The sequence below is a fragment of the Acinonyx jubatus genome, chromosome A1 (assembly GCF_027475565.1).
Source record: "Acinonyx jubatus isolate Ajub_Pintada_27869175 chromosome A1, VMU_Ajub_asm_v1.0, whole genome shotgun sequence".
NCBI lineage: Eukaryota > Metazoa > Chordata > Mammalia > Carnivora > Felidae > Acinonyx > Acinonyx jubatus.
In genome coordinates this window covers 194116024-194138342 of record NC_069380.1, presented here as the reverse complement: position 1 = coordinate 194138342, position 22319 = coordinate 194116024, and the positions used below count along the sequence as shown (strand labels likewise).

Genomic DNA, 22319 nt, shown 5'->3' with positions numbered 1-22319 from the left:
GTGGCTTAGTCAGCTAAGTGTCACCCACTTGATTTCAGCTCGGGCCATGATCACACGGTTCGTGAGTTCGAGCCCCCCATCGGGCTCTGTGCTGACAGCGTGGAGCCTGCTTGGGATTCTCTTTCTCCCTCTCTCTCAGTCCCTACCCTGCTTGCACTCTCTCTCTCTCTCAAAATAAATAAACTTAAAAAGAAAACCACTTAAACGTGTGAAACTTGTTTGGACAAACCAACTAATAAAGACGTTTGTGCGACAGCAGGGGAGAGGCAGTGAAGGATGGGTGTGGTCAGTTGGGTTCCCCAGAAAGCGGCCTCCGCAGTGGTCTTTGCAGGATGTTTATTAAGGGGTGCCCACGGGACCAACACCTGGGGCAGGGAAGGGAGCGGGGATGGGCAGAGGGAGAGGCCGAGCTGTGACGGAGCGCCGGCGACGGCCGTGGTGACCCCACCGAGAGTCCTAGAACTGGAATGGCCCTGTGGAGTTGTCCTGGGTTGGGCCAACACGGCCAGGCCTTAACACCTGGCATAGGTCTGTCATGGGCATAGGCCATCCGGGGAAGGCCGTGACCTTGGGTCAAGGATCTCCCTGCAGCTGCGGGAATCTCCGAGGGACAGCTGTGGGGACCACACGTCCTTTACTCTTCAGGAAAGGGTCTGCACAGCTCATCACAGCATCAACCACCCCTCGATATGAGGTGTTCATTTGCTGCATGTGATAATGATGGGGTTATATTAGAAAACGCCCGGATGTTTTTAAAGATGTGTAATGGAGGAGCTAAATGATACGTCTGAAATGTGCTGGCAAATACTTCAGGTAAGGGGCCCCTGGCTGGCGCAGTCTGAAGCGCAGAAGACCCTTGATCTCGGGGTTGTGAGTTCGAGTCCCACATGGGGGGTAGAGATTACTTAAATGAGTAAACTTAAAAACAAAATACCATCAAGCTGAAAAGAAAAATGACTAGAGCTAAGGGAAAAAATGCGAAAGAAATGGAAAAGGATGGGTGATTGGTTTTCGCGCAAAAGTACTCAAAACTGAAAAAAAAAATGATGGAAAGAAAAACCACTAGATAGGATGTAAGCTAAATTCTCGTTCCGCTTTCAAGTCCTAGGACTCTTTTACTTCTCAAGAAGGTTTTTGGGTTTCCGCCGGCTTGGGGGAATCTCTTTCCACGAGGGTGGGACCATTCTGGTCAGCTGATGCCGGGCTGGGCTACTGGATGCAGCAGGACTTGGATGCTGGTGCGCCCCCTGCTGGACCGGGGTTGCCCCCGGGCTGATTTCCCGCCGCCGCTGCGGACAAGAAAGAGAATACACCGGGTGAGAGGAGGCGCGCGCTTCCCTTTCGCCCTGGTTTAGACCAAGAGTTGCAAACTCGGGGGCTTTCGGAGGCCAACAGGTAACCAACCACACATGCAGAAGGCGAGCCACGTGTCAGGAGAATCCGAGGAACCAAGGCCATTTCTCTAAGAAAAAGGGAACCACTATGGTGATGATAAATGACCCACCAACACTCGGCACACTGTCTGGGAGACAGCAGTGGGTGGTGTTGAGACAGTGGCAAACCAGAGCGATCCCCTATCCTGTCTAAAGGGGGCATTTGCCACTCAGCTCCAGCTAATCGTCCTGCAGAAAAGCAGACTGGTGTGGCCAAATACTGATATATACATTTTTTTTTTCTTAAAGAAAGGTTGGAGATTTGGATGTTCAAAATCGGAAATATCCCAGTTTTATTTATTTTTTTTTAATTTTTTTTTTCAACGTTTATTTATTTTTGGGACAGAGAGAGACAGAGCATGAACGGGGGAGGGGCAGAGAGAGAGGGAGACACAGAATCGGAAACAGGCTCCAGGCTCTGAGCCATCAGCCCAGAGCCCGACGCGGGGCTCGAACTCCCGGACCGTGAGATCGTGACCTGGCTGAAGTCGGACGCTTAACCGACTGCGCCAACCAGGCGCCCCAGAAATATCCCCGTTTTAAAACGCGGACAGCAAATTCACGCGAACAGAATGCAGGCCAAACAAAAGACATCTGCAGGCTTCGAGTTTGCACAGAGCTGCCGCTAGCCCAAAAGATAATTTGCAAATGAGACAAAGATGCCTCGTCCTCCGGACACTTTACTGCCATTTCTGGAAAATTGTAATAACCGTACAAATCTATGATGACTGTCACGGATAGGACACTGGGGCCGTGCAGACAGCACGGCTTGCAAAACGTAAATGGTAGCCCCACATTTGCAGCCACCAGGTTAGAATCACCCCACGATGCCCCGAGCAGAACTGGAGCCATGACAGTGTCCGCGTTACCAAGGTGGGCAGAGGGGCAGGTGTGCAGAGGAGGGAAGTCAGAGGGGGGGCCAGGACTACATGTCATGTCCCATGACGGAACTGGACCCACACAATCAGTAAAAGAAATGACTGGAGAGAGGGAGAATGTGCTCTCAGTTGGGAAGGGCTGGAGCAAACATCCCACTTGATTCTGGAAGGCAGGGCTGCGGCCGCCAGGTGGAGGCTTCCACAAGGAGAATTGTGGTTCAAGGAAGAGCTTTCTAACACTGATACGGAATGAGGATGTTATGCATAGTAGTGAGCCCTCCATCACCGAGAGTGTGCAAGAAAGGGCTCGTGCTGGTATAGACACTACTCAAACATCAGACAGAAAGTCAGAAATAGGGCCCCTAAAATTCCTTCAAAGGTTTTCTCCCTTGCCCCTGGGTAGGGCTCTATGTCCACAGCCCTGGAATTGTTCTGTCCTACACTGGTTGGGGGGCAGCCGGAAATCCTTGGTAGAAGGTTCAGTCTTGGGAACTAGGCTCTGCCGCTTACTAACTGTATGATTTGGCCATGGTACTTCATGTCAGCAAGCCTCAAGGCCCCAAAATGCAGAATGAGAGCGATCAGAGGAGGTGGGGACGCCTGGACGGGCCCACACGTATGGGGCCCTGCGACCAGGCTGTGAGTGTTTAGTGGGTGGGGACAGGGCTCCTCGTCTCCCCTGTCCACAAACCTTGCGTGCCTGCCTGCTGCTTCTGCTTCTCCTCCTCCAACGCCTTCATCTTGGCATCGTACTCATCCGCGAGCGCCTTCCACTCCTTGCGGTTGTTGGTGATCCCATCCAGCATGGGAGTGATCTCTTCATGGAAACGGGAGAATTCCTGGAAAAGAGAGGGCCTCTGGCATGGGGGGGGGGGGGCATGGCCCAGGGTCCAGCGAGGGGGAGGCATGGCTGAGAATGCCCAGCACGGGAATGAGCTGCCTGGGGCGGTGGGATGCTGACACTGGTGGGGGGAGGGCTGCAGTGCAGGGGCTCATCCATCCCTCTCCTGCTTAAAACCCTCCTGTGGCAGTCCCCATGTCCTTCACCTGGCTTCCGGACTCCTCCAGATCTGCTGCCCTCTCCTCTTCACCATTTTGAACCCTCTGGGTAAGTAGAGTCCCCTGTTAGAAGCTCCAGAAGCCTCTCTTCCACATGTCATTTCATTGTAATGACTCCCTTTGCCCGTCTCCCCCAGGGGCTGTGAACTTGGAGAGGGCAGGGACAGCGGCGCCTTGTTCACTGGGGTGAAAAGACAGTGTCTGGGGTATAAAGACACCAGAAAACATTTGCTGAATGAAATTGGGATTTGCGAAGGGGATTCTGAAAGTCTCTTAGCTCCAAGAATGCAAATAATGCCTTGAGCACAGTACATTGCAGTTTATGGAGTGCTTTATCTCCATTGATCCCCAGATACTCCTGGGAGGTGGGAAAACGGGATGCATCCCTCCGGGATTTTCAGGCGAGGAAATCAAAGTGCAGGTTGATGGAGTAGATTTGCTCAAGGTGAGAACAGCAATTCCAGGGTCCACTGTGGAGTTCCGGCCAGAGTCGGCTGTGCTCAGAGCTGCCGGGTTTGGATCCAGTTCTGCCACAAACTGTGTGACCGCGGGGCGGTGACCTACAGAGCTCTGCCTCAGCCATCCTCGCAGGGCTGTGATAGCACACGGAGGGCACTCGGCCTCGCCTACCCGGTTTAATAATATTCCTGATGATAGTGGGGAGCACGGCGACTCTACCTTGTTGCTCGGAGCACCCCAATTAGCCATGTTATGACAGAGTGGCCCCTGTCTGCTCTGAGAGCATGTGCCCTTCTCCCTAGTGCAGCAGAAAGAGCCCTCAACCAGGGTCAGGCATCCCGGCTCTAGTCCCGGCTCGAGGCCGCCTCCAGCGACGCTGGCCCTGTCATTTCTCATCTCTGACCTCTGCCTCCTCATGTGTAACATGGCCGAAATAAAAATGACTAACGGGCGGTGGGTGGTGGCACAAATAACACAGAGTTGGGAGCAGTGGGTTTCCAGGAGGAGGACTTTACCCGTGAGCATCGGCTCAAAGAAATCCCAGATTGTCTTTTGACAATTGGGCTACTTTGACCTATCACATTTCCACCAACCAGGGAAGTTAGGAGGGCGTGCATCCCATGGCCTCCCCCTTTCCTGTCTGAAACTGGGCTTCGTCATTTGTCCCCATGGTACTGAGCACCTAGAGTGCATGAAGCCCCAGACTCTGGCCTGGGTACATTACCACTCAAGACCCTCGTTGGGCCGTCCTGAGGACCAAATGCCGTTGCAGATGAGAAGCTCTTTGTAAACTATCACCCGCTGGTCACCCACCTGCCAGGGTTTATTATTCCTGATGCTGTTGGGAATCCTGGGTTTATCAAGGACACCTTGCTTAGCCTGAGAAAGCAAAGGACCTACCTTGTAGACAAAGGTGCAGACAAAGTCAATGAAGCCGACCTGAAGCTTGGGGAGCTCATCCGCCTTGTTTCTGTCCATCATGGGCTGTCATGGAGGAGAAAGAGTTAACTGTACCCAGCTCCTCTTGGCATGATGCCAGGACCTACTCTACCTAAGAAGCATTCTCTTTTTTTTTTTTTAATTTTTTAATCTTTATTTATTTTTCAGAAAGAGACAGAGTGTGAACGGGGGTGGAACAGAGAGAGGGAGACACAGAATCTGAAACAGGCTCCAGGCTCTGAGCTCCCAGCACAGAGCCTGACGCGGGGCTCGAACTCACAAACCGCGAGATCATGACCTGAGCTGAAGTCGGCCGCTTAACCAACTGAGCCACCCAGGCGCCCCTACCTATGAAGCATTCTTATTCACAACAAAACAAAGCAAAACAAAACAAAACACCCACCTAAACCTGAACTCATCAAGTTTCCAGATCTGACTAGCAGTTTCCAAGAAATATGGGGATAAAGGAACGTATTAAATAACACCATGAGGGTGCAATCAGCCAAATCCAGAATGTGGGCAACTACACAACAGAAGACCCACGGTCTTCAACAGATAAATACATGCCACGTATATATTTATAAAAAAAAAAAAAAAGAGGAGAAAATTGCTATGTATTGAAAGAGATTTGAGAGACACAACAACCGGAGGGAATGTGGTCCCTTGACTGGATCCTGATTTGAACAAATCAACCTAATTATTTTTTTCACTCGATCAGGGAAAATAAACAGAGGTTGAGGATTGGATGACCTTAAAGAATTATTACTGATTTTGTGAGCGTAATAATGGTAGTGTGTGTGTGTGTGTGTGTGTGTGTGTGTGTGTGTGTGCTTGCATACTGTGTGTGAGTTTCTTATCTCTCAGAGAGGCAAACCGAAGTATTTAGGGAAGAAGTGGTAACATCTGGAATTTACTTTAAGATACTTCAGCTAAAAGATAAGAAAATGCCTGAGCTGGGGGCATAGATAAAACGAGAATGGCTGACTCTCACTAGCAGTTGAACCTGGCTGGTGGGATCTCTAGGGTTCTTTCACTGGTCTCTCCACATGTGAAAACCTGGGAAAGAAAAAAGAGAGATCCAAACCGGTGGCCCCCTGCTACTCAGGTTGGGACGCTCCCTGCCTGCCCGCCCTGAGGCTTGCACAACCCTCACTGCCTGTACTCCCCCTCAGTCCCTGTCCAAGCCTCACGTGGGCGCCCCAGCGTGCCCTCTGCTCTGCCACAGGCTTCTCCCACCCCCATCTCCATCAACGGCTTTGTCCCCAGAATGTCACTCCCTCCTACCCCGCTTCTACTTCCTAGCCCCGCCCTCACTTGGCTAACCTCTCATGGGGGGGGGGGGGCGCCCATCTCAGGTGGGGAGCCCACCGGCTGTCCCTGCCACACCTGCTCTCAACGTGGATGGGTGCTCAGCTTGACCAGGTCCTCCCCTTGTACGCTCTGGACTGTTAGAACAGGGCCTGGGGAGGTGGCCCCCTGGACTGTGGGAAATGAAAGGAAATCTGTTTTGGTGTTCACTTGTCAATCTCTACCTGGCTGAGTGAGCCAGTACATTAAAGCAGGGTTCTCAGACTTCAGGAGGGCTTGTCGGTTAGGAGGGCACACATCTGCTGAGCCCACATCCAGAGTTCCTGCTGCGGTAGGTCTAGGATGGGGGCCGGGAATTGGCATCTCTGACATGTTCCCTAGCAATGAGGTTGTTGGTGGCCTGGGGACCATGCCTTGACGACCAGTGTATTAGGAAAAGTTCATCTCTATGGTAAGATCACACATGTCTGTGTCAGGGGGCCCGTCTGTGTGTCAGGGTGAGATCACACACACCCCACATCAGGCTGACGCCCCATCCCCTACTCACGATGGGGTTCTGCTGCAGCACTGTGCGCTCCAGGTCACCTTGTTCCCAGAATTCGGCAGCAACCAGCAGAGCTACCTGCAACAGACAACCCCCCAAAAAGTCAAGCCGCAGCTCCCATCCTCCTGCCCCTGCTCCCACCCCTCCTGGGGGGCATTTCCAGCTCAGCAAACGCTTCAACCCCACCCCTGCCTCGCCACCCCCTTTGTTGGCATCACTGGAGAGGGCACTAAAGTGGCTTCCATGTCCTGGCAGAGGAGGAGGAGACGAAGCGGGGCCGCCTCTGGAGCTGGAGTCCAAGCTGCACCGGCTGCTGTCGTGATGCTGGGACTCCCCTCCTCTCAGGTCAGGAGGGCTCCATACCTTACTCTGTACCTCCCAGGGCTTGGTGATGGCTGAGAGATCGCAGGCGGTCATCATCATGGCCCTGGACACAAGGACACCATCCATCAGCCCAGAGCTTTTGAAGGCTGCAAGTGCGGGGCACCTGGGTGGCTCAGTCGGCTGGGCGTCCGACTTCGGCTCAGGTCACGATCTCGCGGTCTGTGAGTTCGAGCCCCGCGTCGGGCTCTGTGCCGACAGCTGAGAGCCTGGAACCTGCTTCGGATTCTGTGCTCCCTCTCTACCCCTTCCCCCTCACCCTGAGGCTGTGTCCCTCCCTGTCTCTGAAAATGAATAAACCTTTAAAAAAAAAAATTAAAAAAAAAAAAGGCTGCAAGCTCTGGTTAATTTTAACTGTCTCTCCTCTCTCTGTGCGGGAGAGTGCTCCCAGGGCTCACCAGGAGTGAGGGGCTCACTTCTGCGAGGCATCTGGAGGGCAGGCTTTGAAGTCAGATGGAGGTTAAAATCCTGCCTCTGTCAATTACCAAGAGTTTGGCATGGGGCAATTAAACCAGCCTCTCTAAGCCTCAGTTTCCTTATCTGTAATAATAATGGTACATGAAACGGGGGCAAGGTTAAATGAGATCATGAGATCTCACCCGAGAACATGTGTGTAAACCTTGGCAGAGTGCCTGGACCTGGCATGTGCATGATAGATACTGGCGATTATTATGAATGTATATGGGGTTTTTATGATGTGACACAGTTCTTGGCCTTTTAAAACATCCATTTCATTTAGATCTCAGCACCTCTTCGGAGTTCTTTCTCCCCTGTTTAGGAGAGACCGACGTTTCTCAACCTTTTTCTGGTCATTCTCCACCGTTCACATCAGAGAGCCTTTTCAGACATTTTTTCTGTATTCCCTCCAGCAGGAAATGTTAATACCATGGACACACTGTATATCTGTTTGGAGGGTCACAGATCACTGTAATATCTGAGGTTTTTTTGCTCTTCCACCAAGAACCGCTTTTTGCCCTCGGTGGGGTGATGATCACCCCCATTAAAAACGCCCGGCATGCCAAATGCCACATCAGTCATTTCGAGGAAGCCTTGTCTTAAGAAGTAGAGGGAAGGATTAGAGAAGGAAAGGATTGAAAATTAAACTCTTTGGGATGCCTGGGTGACTCAGTCGGTTAAGCGTCCGACTTCAGCTCAGGTCATGAGCTCACGGTCCGTGAGTTCGAGCCCCGCGTCGGGCTCTGTGCTGACGGCTCAGAGCCTGGAGCCTGCTTCGGATTCTGCGTCTCCCCATCTGACTCTCTCTCAAAAATAAATAAACATTTAGAAAAAGAAGAAGAAAGATAAACTCCTAAAAGAGTTTCACAAGAATAGGAAGAAGGTTAAGACAGGTATCATAATCTAGGTAGGCACAATATAAGACAGACAAGGAGGGACACCGACAAAGCACTGGAGGACGGAGGGAATTTGCGAAAGTGTTCCAGAGAATGGGGGCAGAGTGGCATGAACGTCCGGGATGGGAATCCAGGGCCATGTGGGGTGGATATTACATTCCAAGCTGGGAAGTGTAAGCGGTAGCCGATAAGCAACGGAGAGCTATTGAAAGCTGAGGGCCCAGCCGTGGCCTCTTCAGAGCCGTGCTGTGGGCAGGCAGGTTGGCAATACCTGGAGGGTGGAACAGAAAGGAGAGGGTGGGAAGGAAGGAGGGGGGATCTGCCGCAGTGATTCAGGGAGGTGGGCCTGGTCTGCAGCCGTGCCTGCTGGCTGGGAAAGCCACCTTGGCGGGGTCAGCCTGATCTGGTGAGACTCGGTGGGCAGGGGTGCGGGAGAGGGGAGAAGGCTGGCGCCCTTGCTATTCGGACGATTTTTACAAGTAACCAGCTGTATCTGGCATAGTTTACAGAAGCTGGTCTGGGAAGCCTTCAGAATTACTCAAGGAACAATCTGATGCTTGCCAGAGGAGGGGGGCTGACGGAATGGGTAAAAATGGGTGTAGGGGAGTGGGAGATACAGGCTTCCAGTTATGGAGTAAGCTCTGGGGAGGAAGGGCGGCACAGGGAGTACGGTCAATGGTATTGTAACAGTGCTGTATGGTGACAGATGGCAGGGACTATACTTGCAGGGAGCAGGGCAGAAGCTATAGAGTCGTCAAATCGCTATGTTGTACACCGGACACCAGTGTAACAGCGCATGTCAGCTATACCTCAATAAAGAGCCGTTCATGAAATATTAACAGGTTTAATGACGTCTCATTAAGCAAACCCTCCAAAATTCGTGGAACTCGTTAAGTAATTAAGCTTTCAGAAATGCATACATTCCTTTGAAACCCCTTTATACTTTGGAATAGCTTCAAAATATGCACCCTATGCTTAATATCAAGTGTTGTAGACGTGTTGTCATCAAATAAGCCAAGCAAATGCACGTTAGGCCACGCATACGAGAGTCACTGGCTCCTTGTTACCCGTCAGAGGTTAGGTGTCCCGAGAGCACGGGATGTTTATTGTCCCTGGCTGGAGAGATCATGTGAATATCACTCCCACAGTTGGGGAAACATAACCTAAGTGTTTTACAGACAGAGATTGTGTGCCTGGGAATGGGGGAGCGGGGGCAGGCGGGGGGGGGGGGCGGGGGGCGGGAATGAGGCTACCTGAGCGCCAGAGAAGCAAATCCAAAGCCTCGTGCCCTAAAGACAAGGCACTGTATTCACTTCAGCACCACCTCCTTAGGTGCTGTGGGGCCAAGGTGCCGCGCTAGGTTTTGGGCATCCAGAGAGGCTGGAAGAGAGCTCACAGTCACTCAGAGAAAAGATAGTAAGAAACTGTCATCACAATATGCTAAGTGAGATGGCAGAAAGAAGTACAAGGTGGAAGAGGAAAAAAAAATATCCAAAGGGGAGTGCAACTGGCTCAGCTCAGGGGGCATGCAAGATGGTGGAGAGGGGCCCTGAGGGGTGCATAGGAGTTCTCTAAGAAAGGGAACAGCGAGCAGCAGCGATGTGGTGGAGAGTATGCGAGATCGCCACAGGGCAGAGTGTCCTGCAGGAGGTAGTTCCCTGCTCCCCAGAAGGTAGGAAGCCTCCATCTATCCACCCTGTACTGGTATGCAGGGACCAGGCGGGGGCTGGTTCACAGGGTCCCTGCTCTCAGAGACCTTACAGACAAGTTGGGGAGTCACACATCCGCCACACAAACGAACGTAAACGTGTACACAAACAGGTGCTCTGAAAGAAAGGAATTCTATTCTAGGAGAATACGTCTGAAAAGGCAGGGAGGGCTTCCTCAAGGAAGTGACCGGAGAGCCGATGTCTGTAGGCAGCGTAGCCGCGAATCTGGCAAAGAAGCAGGTGCGGAAACACATTCCAGGTGGAGAGAGCAGCCAGTGCAAAGGCCCTGGTGGAAGGAAGCCGGGCACATTCAAAGAGCTAGAAGGTGGGAGGAAAGAAGCAGCAGGAAAGAGGGTAAGGTGAGGCCCAGGAGACAGCAAGGGCGGGACCGCAGATCCTGGGCCTTGGCGAGGGACCTTCTTCGTGCCTACAGCAACGGGAAAAGCCGCTGAAGAGTTTGAACAGAAGGGTGAAGCAATCAGATTTGCATTTTACAGGGATCGCTGTGGCGTTAGTGTGGAGGGGACGGGAACATGGCAGGGAGCCCAGCCAGGAAAGCCTACAGGACCAGGGCCAGAAACAGAGGTGGCAATAAAAGGAAGTGTCCAGATAAGGCATTTAAGAAGTAAACTGGACAGGGTGTGGGGATAGATGAGACATGCAAAGTCCGGAAGAGGGAGGTGTCAGGATGGGGGAGAGCAAAAGACAGCGAGGCTACCACGCAGAGAAGAGAGCACGAGTAAGTCACGAAGGCTTTGTGTATGGAGACACGTGGGCCTCAGCCTCTGGGTAAGCGAGAGGCCTCAGGAGGAGGGGGGCGTCGAGTTGGCGGGAGAGCGGTCTATAAAAAGCCACGCGGGGCTGGGGAATCAGAGCAACTCGATCTCAGCTCTTCTCGACTTAATGTCTTTGAGCGTCTGCCTGTTCCCGTGTAAAGGGAGATAAATCGTATTAGATGGGACCATGAAATTCTGACTTTGTGGGTCAAACACGATCAAAAGGCAGCGATTTCACACGGTTCAAGGGCGTGTATTCACCCTGGGGGGACTGTGGCCATCACATAAGATGATTCTGTCAAGTGCACACACTGGCCTCATCTTCATTACCATCAGCTTGATCACATTAACCGTTTTGTTTGGGGTCGCGCAGGTGTGTGGGGCGGGCTGATGGAAAGAAGCCGAGCTCCTGCTCACCGGGTCCATCCTCCAGGCAAAAATGTCCCTTCGGCTCCGCTGTGCGGCCCAGTGGCACTTGTCCCTGACCCCGGCTGCCCCTGCCCTGGAAAGCATCCCAGCCCACCCAGCCCAGGTGTTCAGACACTCCCGGAATTGCACCTGGCCTGGAGGGCGTGGCCTGCGGGGGAGCCCCTAAGGAAGCCTGGGAAAGCTGTGGGTGTGCAGGAGAGGGGGAGGTGGCAGGCTCCAGCCCTCGACCCTCTAGTAACGCCCGTGGGACACGAGGTAAGTCGCGCTGTCTCCCAGGTCCTCACTCTCTCATCAGTAAAACACTAGCGGGAGAGCCGGCTTGTAAATGATTTCCGTTTTGCAGACCACGTGGGCTCTATTTCAACTACTCATCTCTGGCATAGTGATGCAAATGCAGCCATAGGTAAGTAAAGGCAGAGTGCCTAGGGCCCAGGATACTTTAGGGGCCCATGAAAATATTTGAATTTTAATTCCTTTTACTTAAAAAAAATTTTTTTTAATGTTTACTTATTTTAAGAGAGAGAGAGAGAGAGACAGACAGGAGCGGGGGAGGGGCAGAGAGAGGGAGACACAGAATCTGAAACAGGCTTCAGGGTCTGAGCTGTCAGGACAGAGCCTGACACGGGGCCCAAACTCATGAACCAGGGGATCATGACCTGAGCCGAAGTAGGACCCCCCAACCGACTGAGCCACTAAGGTGCCCGGAGTTTTCATTTCTCTTAAAGCCAGAAGAAAAAAAAAAAATACAATAATGCCGAATATGTAAGAGTGAATTCAACCTGCATTATGTGTCTTTATACCAACACAGTCTTAAAATATCATTTTTTAAAAACTTATTTAAAATTTTTTAAACGTTTATTTGGGGGAGGGGGCAGAGAAAGGGAGACAGAATCTGAAGCAGGCTCCAGGCTCTGTGCTGTCAGCACAGAGCCCAACCTGGGGCTCGAACTCATGGACCATGAGATCACGACCTGAGTTAAAGTTGGACACTTAACCGAAGGAGCCACCCAGGCGCCCCTTAAAAACTTATTTTAATGGTGGAAAAAGCCACGGAGACAACAGTGCCTAGGACCCACCGAAGTCATTATGTGGCCCTCTGTGGGAAAAGCAAGTGTTATTTATGGTTTCTGAAATTTGAACTCCTTACACTTTTTATCTGTCAGGAAATAGTCTTCTTCTTTTGATTCGTTCCCCCCACATATTTAAACACGTACAAGGCCCTTTAGCTCACGAGGGGAATGAAAACAGGCGGGCAGCTCTCACACCCCAGCACTAGAGAGGACCCCGAAGCCCTCCCAACTCACGGTTTGGTCAGGCTGCGAGGAGTGAAACCGGAAATTCGGGGGAGAGGGAAAGACTTTCATGAAGAACGGGCGGTCGTGCCCTCAGTCTGGAGTCACTTTAACACCTCGGCCCAAAGTAAACCTACCAAAGTAGGGTGGCCTCAGAACTAGCTGTGCAGCTGGAGGAAGTCCGTTGGTTTAGGATGTGTCAGGGGGTTAGGTGTGGACCTCAGACTAGAGGGGGCAGGAGCATAGGAGCCCTCCAAGGTAATCAAGGCACTTGGGGGTGGGGGGAGCATTGAGTTTTTTCCTCACCACAAACAATTCTGACACCAACTTCGTGTCCCACAGTTCAATCCTGACGTGAACTGTCAGACTCCACGCGGTCAAGGGCTCAGTCCCCACAAGACTGCCCTCACTTCAGAAGTCAGTCACAAGTATCACATCCCCAAGTTACCTCGCACGCTTCTGTCCGACGAGGGTACAAAGTCGGGGGCTCCCACAAACACCGCCTTCAGATTCAAAAATTTGCTGGGACAGCTCACAAAACTCAGGGAAACTCATATTTACCAGTTCATGATGAAGGGTACACTTCCGGTATAGCCAATGGAAAAGAGGCCTGGGAGAAGGTACGGGGTGGGGGTGGGGCGCATGCAGAGTTTCCACACCCTCTTCAGACTTGTCACCCTCCCAGCACCTCCATGTGTTGAGCAACCCTGTAGCTCTTTGCGTTCTTTTGTCCAGAGGTTTCTGTGGAGGTTTTTATCGTGTAAGCATTGGCCATCGGTGACTAACTCAATCTCCAGTCCCTCTGTTCTCCCCAGAGACTGGGGGTGGGGCTGAAAGTTCCAAGCTTCTATTCAGGGCTCGGTCTTTCTGGTGATCAGCCCCCATCTTGAAGCTCTCCAGATCCCACCCAGAGTCACCTCATTAGAACAAAAGACGCTCCTATCACTCTTACCACTCGGAGAATTCCAAGGATTTTAGAGCTCTGTGCCGGGGAACTGGGTACAAAGACAAATACATACATCTTATCAAACCACAGTAAGTTCCCAACACCACTGCATGCTGTGAGCAGAACAGCACAGCACTCCATGCCCCAGCTCAGCCCCCATGATAATCCGTAAGCGAGGGTTATGAGGTAGGGTCCTTCACGCTCTTTGAGCAGATGAGGAAACTGAGGCACAGAGAGGCGAAGTTACCTGTTCAAAGTCACACTAAGCAATAAGTGAGAGAGCTGAGACTTGAACCCTGGTGCCGAAGCCCTTCGTGTAACAGCCACACTCTACCCAGGTATGAAGCTCTAATTATATGTCATGTATGGACCCCAAGTTTGCTTCAGAGCTGTGGCTTTCGGTCAGGGACTATTTTTGTCCCTAGGGGTTATTTGGCAATGTTCGGAGATATTTTTGTGTATCGCAGCTAAAGAGGAGGTTGCCACGGGCATCTAGCAGAGAGAGATCAGGGATGCTGTTAAACATCCTACAATGCACAGCTCTTTGCGACACACCGTTGTCTCCAGACGTCAACAGTGTTCATAACTAACCTTAAGGTTGAGAAACCCTGCTTTACAAGTCTTCCAACATTCTACTCGGTGCCTACCTGAAGGATTTTGAAAACTGCTTACTTTCTTACGCGTTTTTAAGTTGATGACTATTTCATCATGAGCTTAAATATTTGCAAAGGGTCTAATTTGCAGCACATTGTAAATATTGGCATTTTAGAATGAAATTGTTACATCATTCTTTAAATACAGAGGAATCTAAAGGGCCTAGTAGTTTCGTATCAACCATCAGCCCATGATCCATTTAAAAATAAACAAACAATGGGGCACCTGGGTGGCTCAGTCAGTTAAGCGTCTGACTTTAGCTCAGGTCGCGATCTCTCAGTTCATGAGTTCGAGCCCCGTGTCAGGCTCTGTGCTGACCGCTCAGAGCCTGGAGCTGCTTCAGATTCTGTGTCTCTCTCTCTCTCTCTCTCTGCCCCCCTCTCTCTCAAAAATAAATAATAAAACATTAAAAAAAATTTTTTTAAATACACGGACAAGCTTTTCTTTAAGAGTCTGGGGTTTTACATCTTTCCTTTTCACCATAAGCTTGTATTTCCCCTTGACTGCACTCACAGATTTTATCCTAATGTTTTATGCATGTGTGTATATGTACATGTGTATATATGCAAGTATATATGTGTCTGCATGTATATGTGTATATATGCATACCAATGAAAGACTCTCAAGCATGTAAATACACGAAGCCTTTCACGGACCACCATCTCACACTTAATCTGCAACCAAATGTGCCCATTAATTGGAATGATATCACTGGAGATATTTTCTTTGGCCATAGGCCTTCAAGTATTAAAACCTTTTTAAAATCTATTGTATTACACAACTAATCAATACAACAAAATATATTACCTGGCTTTAGAAATAATTATTAAATGCTCGAAGTAAATTTTTTTGGGAATTCATCTCTTAATGAGACGGGATGGGGCCATTTTTGGAACATCAGTTAATGAGTGTTTCTTATTGCTAGACTAAGATAGGACTTAGCATGTGTTTTATGCCAATTTTTAAATTTTTATAGACGCAAGTAATTAGAAGCCGTGGGACTGGACGTTTTGTTATAGTGATGTCACCCAATTCTTTCAGATCAGCTGTGAAAAAAAGTGTACTGTGATCATTATTCTGAATGATCTATCAGCTGACAATTCAATTCGGTTCTCCTTCAATTTTGTTTGAGGCAAACCTTAGAATCATGCACTTCCTCAATTTCTGGGAAGCATGCCATTAAGATTTCACTAAGGCTCCTCATTATGACTATTAATTACACCGCTGGCACTTTCTCGGAGGCATTCTGGTTAAGCCAAGATACTCAGAATGGGTGAGGTCAATTAAAACATTATTAATTTAAATGTATCTTCCAGGGGCACCTGGGTGGCTGAGTCAGTTAAACATCTGACTTTGGCTCAGGTCATGATCTCGCGGTTCGTGAGTTCAAGCCCTGCATCGGGCTCTGTGCTGACGGCTCCGAGCCTAGAGCCTGCTTCGGATTCTGTGTCTCCCTCTCTCTCTGCTCTTCCCCCGCTCATGCTCTGTCTCTCTCCCCTTCAAAAATCAATAAACTTAAAAAAAAAAAACAAATAAATATATCTTCCAGTGTTATATTTTTTATAAAGTGCTTTTATCCTGTAACAAGTTTTTTTTTTTTTACTTTTTAAATGTTTTTTAAAAATTTTTAATGTTTATTTATTTTTGAGAGAGACAGACAGAGAGACAGAGCATGAGCAAGGGAGGGCATAGAGAGAGAAACAGAACCCAGAGCAGGCTCCAGGCTCCGAGCTGCCAGCACAGAGCCGGATGCAGGGCTCAAACTCACAAACCGGGAGATCAGTGACCTGAGCTGGAGTCGGACGCTTAACCGACTGAGCCACTCAGGTGCCCCTTTAATGTTTATTTTTGAGAGAGAGACAGAGCACAAATGGGGAAGGACAGAGAGAGTGAGAGACACAGAATCTGAAGCAGGCTCCAGGCTCTGAGCGATCAGCACGGAGCCCAGTGCAGGGCTTGAATCCACAAACCGTGAGATCATATCCTGAGCTGAAGTCGGATGCTTAACTGACTGAGCCACCCAAGTGCCCCCCATCCTATAACAGGTCTTAACTGTTCTCCTCAAAACTTAGAAGCTGCAGATTTGACTCATTGAACTTAAGGAAATGTTTGCCATATAACATAATTGGAAATGCCCGTCAGTTACTGTCCACTAAAGGAAGCAGATCAGACTTGTTTTTGTTAGAAAGAATCTGATTTGCTTTTCCAACCCGAATACGCATGACTTTATTTTGTAAAGAGGGCGAAGAGTAAGAGAACTGACAGTGTTTCACCTCCGGGGCTTTCTTAGGAAGATAATATTAAGAAAGAGAGTGCTGACTCCCTTGAGGCCATCAGAGCCCCTGTAATTCCTGGAAGGCTTTGGGCTGGGAGTGAGGGTAGGAGTGGTTCATGTACCTCAGTTTGAAGACTTCCAATTAAAACTACCTTGGCTTTTGCAATCAGTGAAGTCCTGTCTCTGGCCATTTTTTTTGTTTTGAAGAGAGAGAGGGAGAGGATGAGTTGGGGAGATGGGCTGAGGGGGAGACAGGGAGAGAGAGAGAGAGAGAGAGAGAGAGAGAGAGAGAGAGCGAGCGCGCGAGAGAGAATCTTAAGCAGGATCCACACCCAGCGTGGAGCCCAACAAGGAACTCCATCCCATGACCCTGGGATCATGCCCTGAGCTGAAATCAAGAGTTAACCGACTGAGCCACCCAGGCACCACCCCCTTCTTAACATATTATTATTATAATTTTTAATGTTTATTTATTTTCGAGAGAAAGGGGGGCGGGCAGCGAGAGGGGGACAGAGGATCTGAAGCAGGCTCCGCGTTGACAGCAGAGAGCCCGACTTGGGGCTCGAACTCACAAACCGCGACATCATGACCTGAGCTGAAGTCGGACACTTAACTGACTGAGCCACCCAGGCACCCCACCACCCCCTTTAAAACAAAATTAAATATTGGGTCTTGGAAACCCTCCCTATCATTCTTGGTAACGTCTGTATGACATCCCATTTGTATAAAAGTACTGTCACGTGGTTAACCCGTTCCCCCATCAGTGGTTATTTGTTTCCAGTCTTCTCCATGATTAAAAATAGTGCTGCAGTGAGGAGCTATGTACAAAAGGCACACACGGCTGGCACACGTGTGGGAGACTGTCTGGAGGGTGCAACCCTGCACGTGGACTTGCCGGGCCAGAGGCTGAGCATTTACACATTGACAGGAAGTGCCCTCCACAGAGGCTGCCTATGTTTACGCTCCCACCAGGGAATCGGACTGCCCGGTGCCTCTCGCTCGGTCCAGCGCGGTGGGCTAGCAGACGTTTTCATTCTTTGCCAGTAGGAAGGGTGAAAAATTATAGGTCGCTGTGGTTTTATTTTGCATGTCTCTGATTATGAGTAAGGTCATCACCTTTTCATGTTTATCTCCCTCTGTAATTCCTTTGCTGGGAAATGTCTCAGGAAAACGAGCCTTGTGCCCACTTTTCTAATGGATTAGTCTTTTTCTTGAATCGTATGAACTCTGTTTCCTAAGGAAGTGAATTCTTCTGTCAGCAGTTTCGTCGGATGTATTTCCCCAGCTCACCGCTTGCATTCTGACATCGGCTGTGCATTCTTGCGTGTGTTGTGCAGAAACCCCTCATTTTTATGTAGTTGAATTTATCAATCTATTTATGACTTCTGACTTTCACGTCACGCTTTGGAAAGCTCACTCTGAAATTGTTCCTTTTAATTCTACCATGCTTCCCCCCACCCCCGCTCATTTTTTGGGTTTCTTTTCTCATTATTTTACAATCCTTGATTCAACTGGAACTTATTTTGCTATGGGAGTGCGATAGCGATCCAGGCTTGTGATCACCTGTGGTATAATACAAAATTGCATTGGTCTTTGTTTCTGGTTCCTGGAACAAAGCTTCCCAAACTCTTGGAATTTCCCAAGTGACAGGAGTGTCCTTTATAGAGAGCCCACTGTGGGTTTAGGTTAATGACCATGATTTAGTGTGGGGTCCCTAGATAGGCTCAGGTGGGACTGGACACTAGCAAATCCAAGCAAATGGAGACCTGGAACTTTCAGCCCCACCCATCAACCTCTGTGAAAGGGTGGGGGTAAGGGAACGGTAGATTGACTCTGTAAAACTTGGACAATGCAATTTTCTGAGCCTCCAGGTTGGTGGAGCACCTCAGTTCCATAGAAACAGAAGCTCCTGGGTTAGTGACCTTTCTGGACCTCGCTCCGTGTATCTCTTTGGCTGTTTTCTGTATCCTTTATAATATCCTTTATCATCAACTGATAGATATTAGCAAATGTTTCTCCGAGTCCTGTGAGCTGCTCTAGCAAATTAATAGAACCCAAGGAGGGGGTCATGGGAACCTGCGATTTATAGCCAGGTGGTCAGAGCAGAGGTAGCAACCTTGACCTGCAGTTGGTGTCAGAAGGGGGCAGTCTTTGTGGGACTGGCCCTTAACCTGTGGGCTCTAACGCTACCTCCATACAGACCGTGTCAGAATTGAGTGAAATCGGTAGGACACTCAGTCTGGGTGTCCGTTTCACCAAGAAAGGGAGGAAAAAACCCATCAGACTGCCTTACGGTCCCAACGTCATTTATGAACTTGTCCCTTTCTTCGCTGGTAAAAGATCCACTTCTAACACAGGCATAGTCTTCAGGGTCTGCCCCGTGGACCTGTCTTACTAATGCCTAGGACTGAACTGCCTTTAGTCCTTCTGGTTCCTATCATTACTCTTCTGTTTCAGAATTTTCTGGTCATTCTTGCATACTTATTTCTCAATAAGAATTTTGGAATTGCTCCCTAATGATCCCCAAAATAAAGTAGATGTATTTTCCTTGGAATCGCCCTAAGTGAATAATTAATTAGGGAGAATAGACCACATTTAATATTAAGTGCCCCTAACCAAGAACAGGGTGTTCTTTCCATTTGTTCAATTTTTCTGTGGTGCCACTTTGAAATGTCCAGTCGGGCAGCTCCTGGGAGCAACCATAGCCTGAGGGTGCCCCCTTGATCACTGGGAACAGGTCACACAGATCCCCAAGATCAACGGATCTGCCTGGTTGGACAGCTGCAAGGCTGAGGGAAGGACAACTTGCGATTTGCCCCCCCTCCCTGAGCCTGTCCCAGCAGCCCCCTCTTCTCTGTTTTAGGGTCTTGCAACATTTGTGATTTAATCAAGCCTCATCTCCACAGGGGCATCTGGGGATAAAGCCTGATACTTCCTTGCGAACTGGTCAAGCCTGGTCTTCCCTGACCATCGATACCTAGGACTCATCACACGGGAGCCAGGGGATCATTTGGCTTGGGCCACATCATCACAAGACGCCTCAAATTTACACTTCTCACCCCAACATCATTTGAGGTGACTCACAGAGGCACACGGAGGGAATTGAAAGAAGGTATTCATTAGAAAACGTAAATGTGAGTCCCATTACCAGAACTCATGCCAGCCAGGCACTATAAATCTGACATAAATCATGTACCTGATGTGTGAATAGCAGAGTTATATTGCAGGACATTGCCATATATAAAGGAATGCAAAAAAAATTGTCAGCATATTAAAAAAGATTTTAACGTCTATTTATTACTGAGAGACAGAGAGAGACAGAGCATGAGCAGGGGAGGGGCAGAGAGAGGAGGAGACACAGAACCCAAAGCAGGCGCCAGGCTCTGAGCTGTCAGCACAAAGCCCGACGCGGGGCTCGAACTCACAAACCGTGAGATCGCGATCTGAGCTGAAGTCGACACTCAACTGACTGAGCCACCCAGGTGCCCCTAAGCCTGCATATTTTTATTGACACATAGATATCACTCAAATCATCATTGGTATAATGCTTGGTGTTTTATCAAAACATTTAAAGTTATATCACTTACTACCAAAATTCTGACTCTTATGATAGAAATACTTCAAATGTGATGCTTTTTCTATAAAGAAAAATAAAACAATAATATTTTGTTATAAAATACAAAATATTGTTAATAAAATACATTGGTTTGTATTTTAGTGCAAAAATTAAACACGCACCATAATATCTGCAATTCTGTCTTGGCAAAGCTTCAGTTTTTTCCTGGGTTGGAGGCCTCCTAAATGGAAGTGTCCCAGGGCTCTCTTGACCCCAGGCCTTGCTGCCCTGTCAGTGCAGCATCCCACTTTAGGACCCTGGACTTCAGAAAATCAGGGTTTGGGGTGCCTGGTTGGCTCAGTTGGTTAAGGGTCCAACTTCGGCTCGGGTCATGACCTCATGGTTGGTTAGTTAGTTCCAGCCGCACCTAGGGGTCTGCGCTGTTTCAGATCCTCTGTCTCGCTCTCTCTCTGCTCCTCCCCCCATCCCATGTGCACATGTGTGCACTTTTGCTCTCTCTCTCTCTCAAAAATGAACATTTAAAAAAAAAGAAAGAAAGAAAAGAAAACCAGGGTTTAAGCCCCATCTTAACTCACATAACAATTTCCTTCCGGGTCTGTTCCAGCATCATGTACTGTGTCCACTCCTGTTCAGTTTCATATGTCTTAGACTGATCCACGATCTTTTGGAACATTGTCCTCTTCCTGCAAAATAGACCAGTTCGTTGAAGGAGCTCATCTCAGAATAAGGCAACACCCCGGCTTCTAACACTGGCTGTTTCAGACAGAGGCTTAGTAAAGCAACGTAATTAACAACAACAACAACAACAACAACAAAAGGTTTAACGAACCAAGGCGTGAGAATCAACACCTAGGTTCTAACCCAGACCCTGTCACCAATTTGTTGCCTGATCTCACTCAGCAAATCTCTTTCCCTAGATTTCAGTGTCCCGTGGATACAATGGGGGTAATAATACCGAACTCCCGGGGATGTACTCAGAGTTAATGTTCCACAGCACAAGTGTTACGCCCGGCACACAGTACATGTTAAATGAGTTAGAACTACGGTGTTTGTTATTATCACGTTCATTGTTATTGTTATTCTTGTTCTTAAAAAGGAAAGAAATACCAACTTGAAATACAGGGCAAGGTCTGTGGCGATGATTGCAATGTCCATCATGTGGATTGCATGCTCGTGCTGCCTGCGATTGAGGTTTTGAAAGATATTCAGGCTCTAAAGAGAAAATCATAGAAGAGATGTGATGCTGGCGGGCCAGCCACGCAACTACTGATGATGACCCCAGCTGTTTGGAGAGGCAGCCCAGGCCAATGGGAAGAGTACTGCTTGGCCACACGGAGGCTTCTTGTGAAATGGGGGCTCACGGCAGCCAATGCAGAGGGCCCCCACCCATCCTACCTCATCTCTCAGCAACGTTTTGCCAAACTCCAAGTGGTGTCTTTCCAAGATGGAGGACCCATGGAGCTTGGCCAGTGGATTCTGGGATCTGAATGGGAGAGAAGGAGAGAGACACAGACACACACACACACAGAATCAGCACGGAAGGGCCAAGAAGGAGGTTGAGCACATCATCCAGTCCCATCCCCTCCTAATTCTGCAGGCAGAGAGGCTGAAGGCCAGAAATGAGAAAGAGCTGGTCACACAGCGAGACCGCATAAGGTCTCCTAAGTCTCAGGCTTTAGTTTTCTCCACAACTGATTCCGAGCCTCTTTCAGTTATGGTCTGTTGAATAGTGTGTGCCCCCAGAGCACAAACATACAGAATACCCCATGCAGTTTCAGGGATTTATGGATTCCCTGTAATCATCCATGACATTGGCACTGGGCCATACTTCAAGCCCTAGATGTGATACTCGGAGTTTTAGGGGAAGCCATTGAATTCCCACAAGCGGTGTGTTTATGCATGTTTTATTCATTAAATATTTGTTGAGTGCTTACTAAGTGCAAGCACTGAGCACAGTACTTAGCTTCCCGCAAGGTAAAATGTACACACAATCTCTAGCCTCAGATTGGACTGTTCTAGCGTCTATTTATGATTTATAGGCTGTGGGCCCCGGGCCGATCCTCTGTTTCCTCATCCATAATATGAGCATAACACTGGTCCCTGCTCTACCCAGCCTACACGGTGGTCGTGAAGGTCCACCAAGGCCGTGGTTCAAGGACCACGTTTCAGAGGCTGTCTGGAGTGTAAGCTCGATGAGGACAGGGGCTAGGTCTGTTTTGCTGCCATGGTACCTCCTTTGCCTACCTCCTAGGGCCTACCACACTCACACTAGGAGCATTACAAAATACAAAGTGAATGAATGAACCAG

The 22319-nt window shown here is 49.3% G+C and overlaps 1 protein-coding gene across 1 annotated transcript in view; it reads right to left on the bottom strand.

The window, feature by feature from the left end:
- Positions 1-326: 326 nt before the first annotated feature.
- Positions 327-22319, bottom strand: part of PDE6A (phosphodiesterase 6A) — a 63927-nt gene continuing 41934 nt past the window's right edge. Inside the window, exons 15-22 of the mRNA XM_053200369.1 lie at positions 21407-21494; positions 21123-21223; positions 20587-20694; positions 6984-7047; positions 6624-6698; positions 4730-4813; positions 3003-3150; positions 327-1289 (exon numbers count right to left, since the gene is read on the bottom strand). Of these exons, the coding sequence (XP_053056344.1) occupies positions 1210-1289; positions 3003-3150; positions 4730-4813; positions 6624-6698; positions 6984-7047; positions 20587-20694; positions 21123-21223; positions 21407-21494 (748 nt within the window). The 3' untranslated portion in view covers positions 327-1209. The remainder of the gene's footprint in view (positions 1290-3002; positions 3151-4729; positions 4814-6623; positions 6699-6983; positions 7048-20586; positions 20695-21122; positions 21224-21406; positions 21495-22319) is intronic.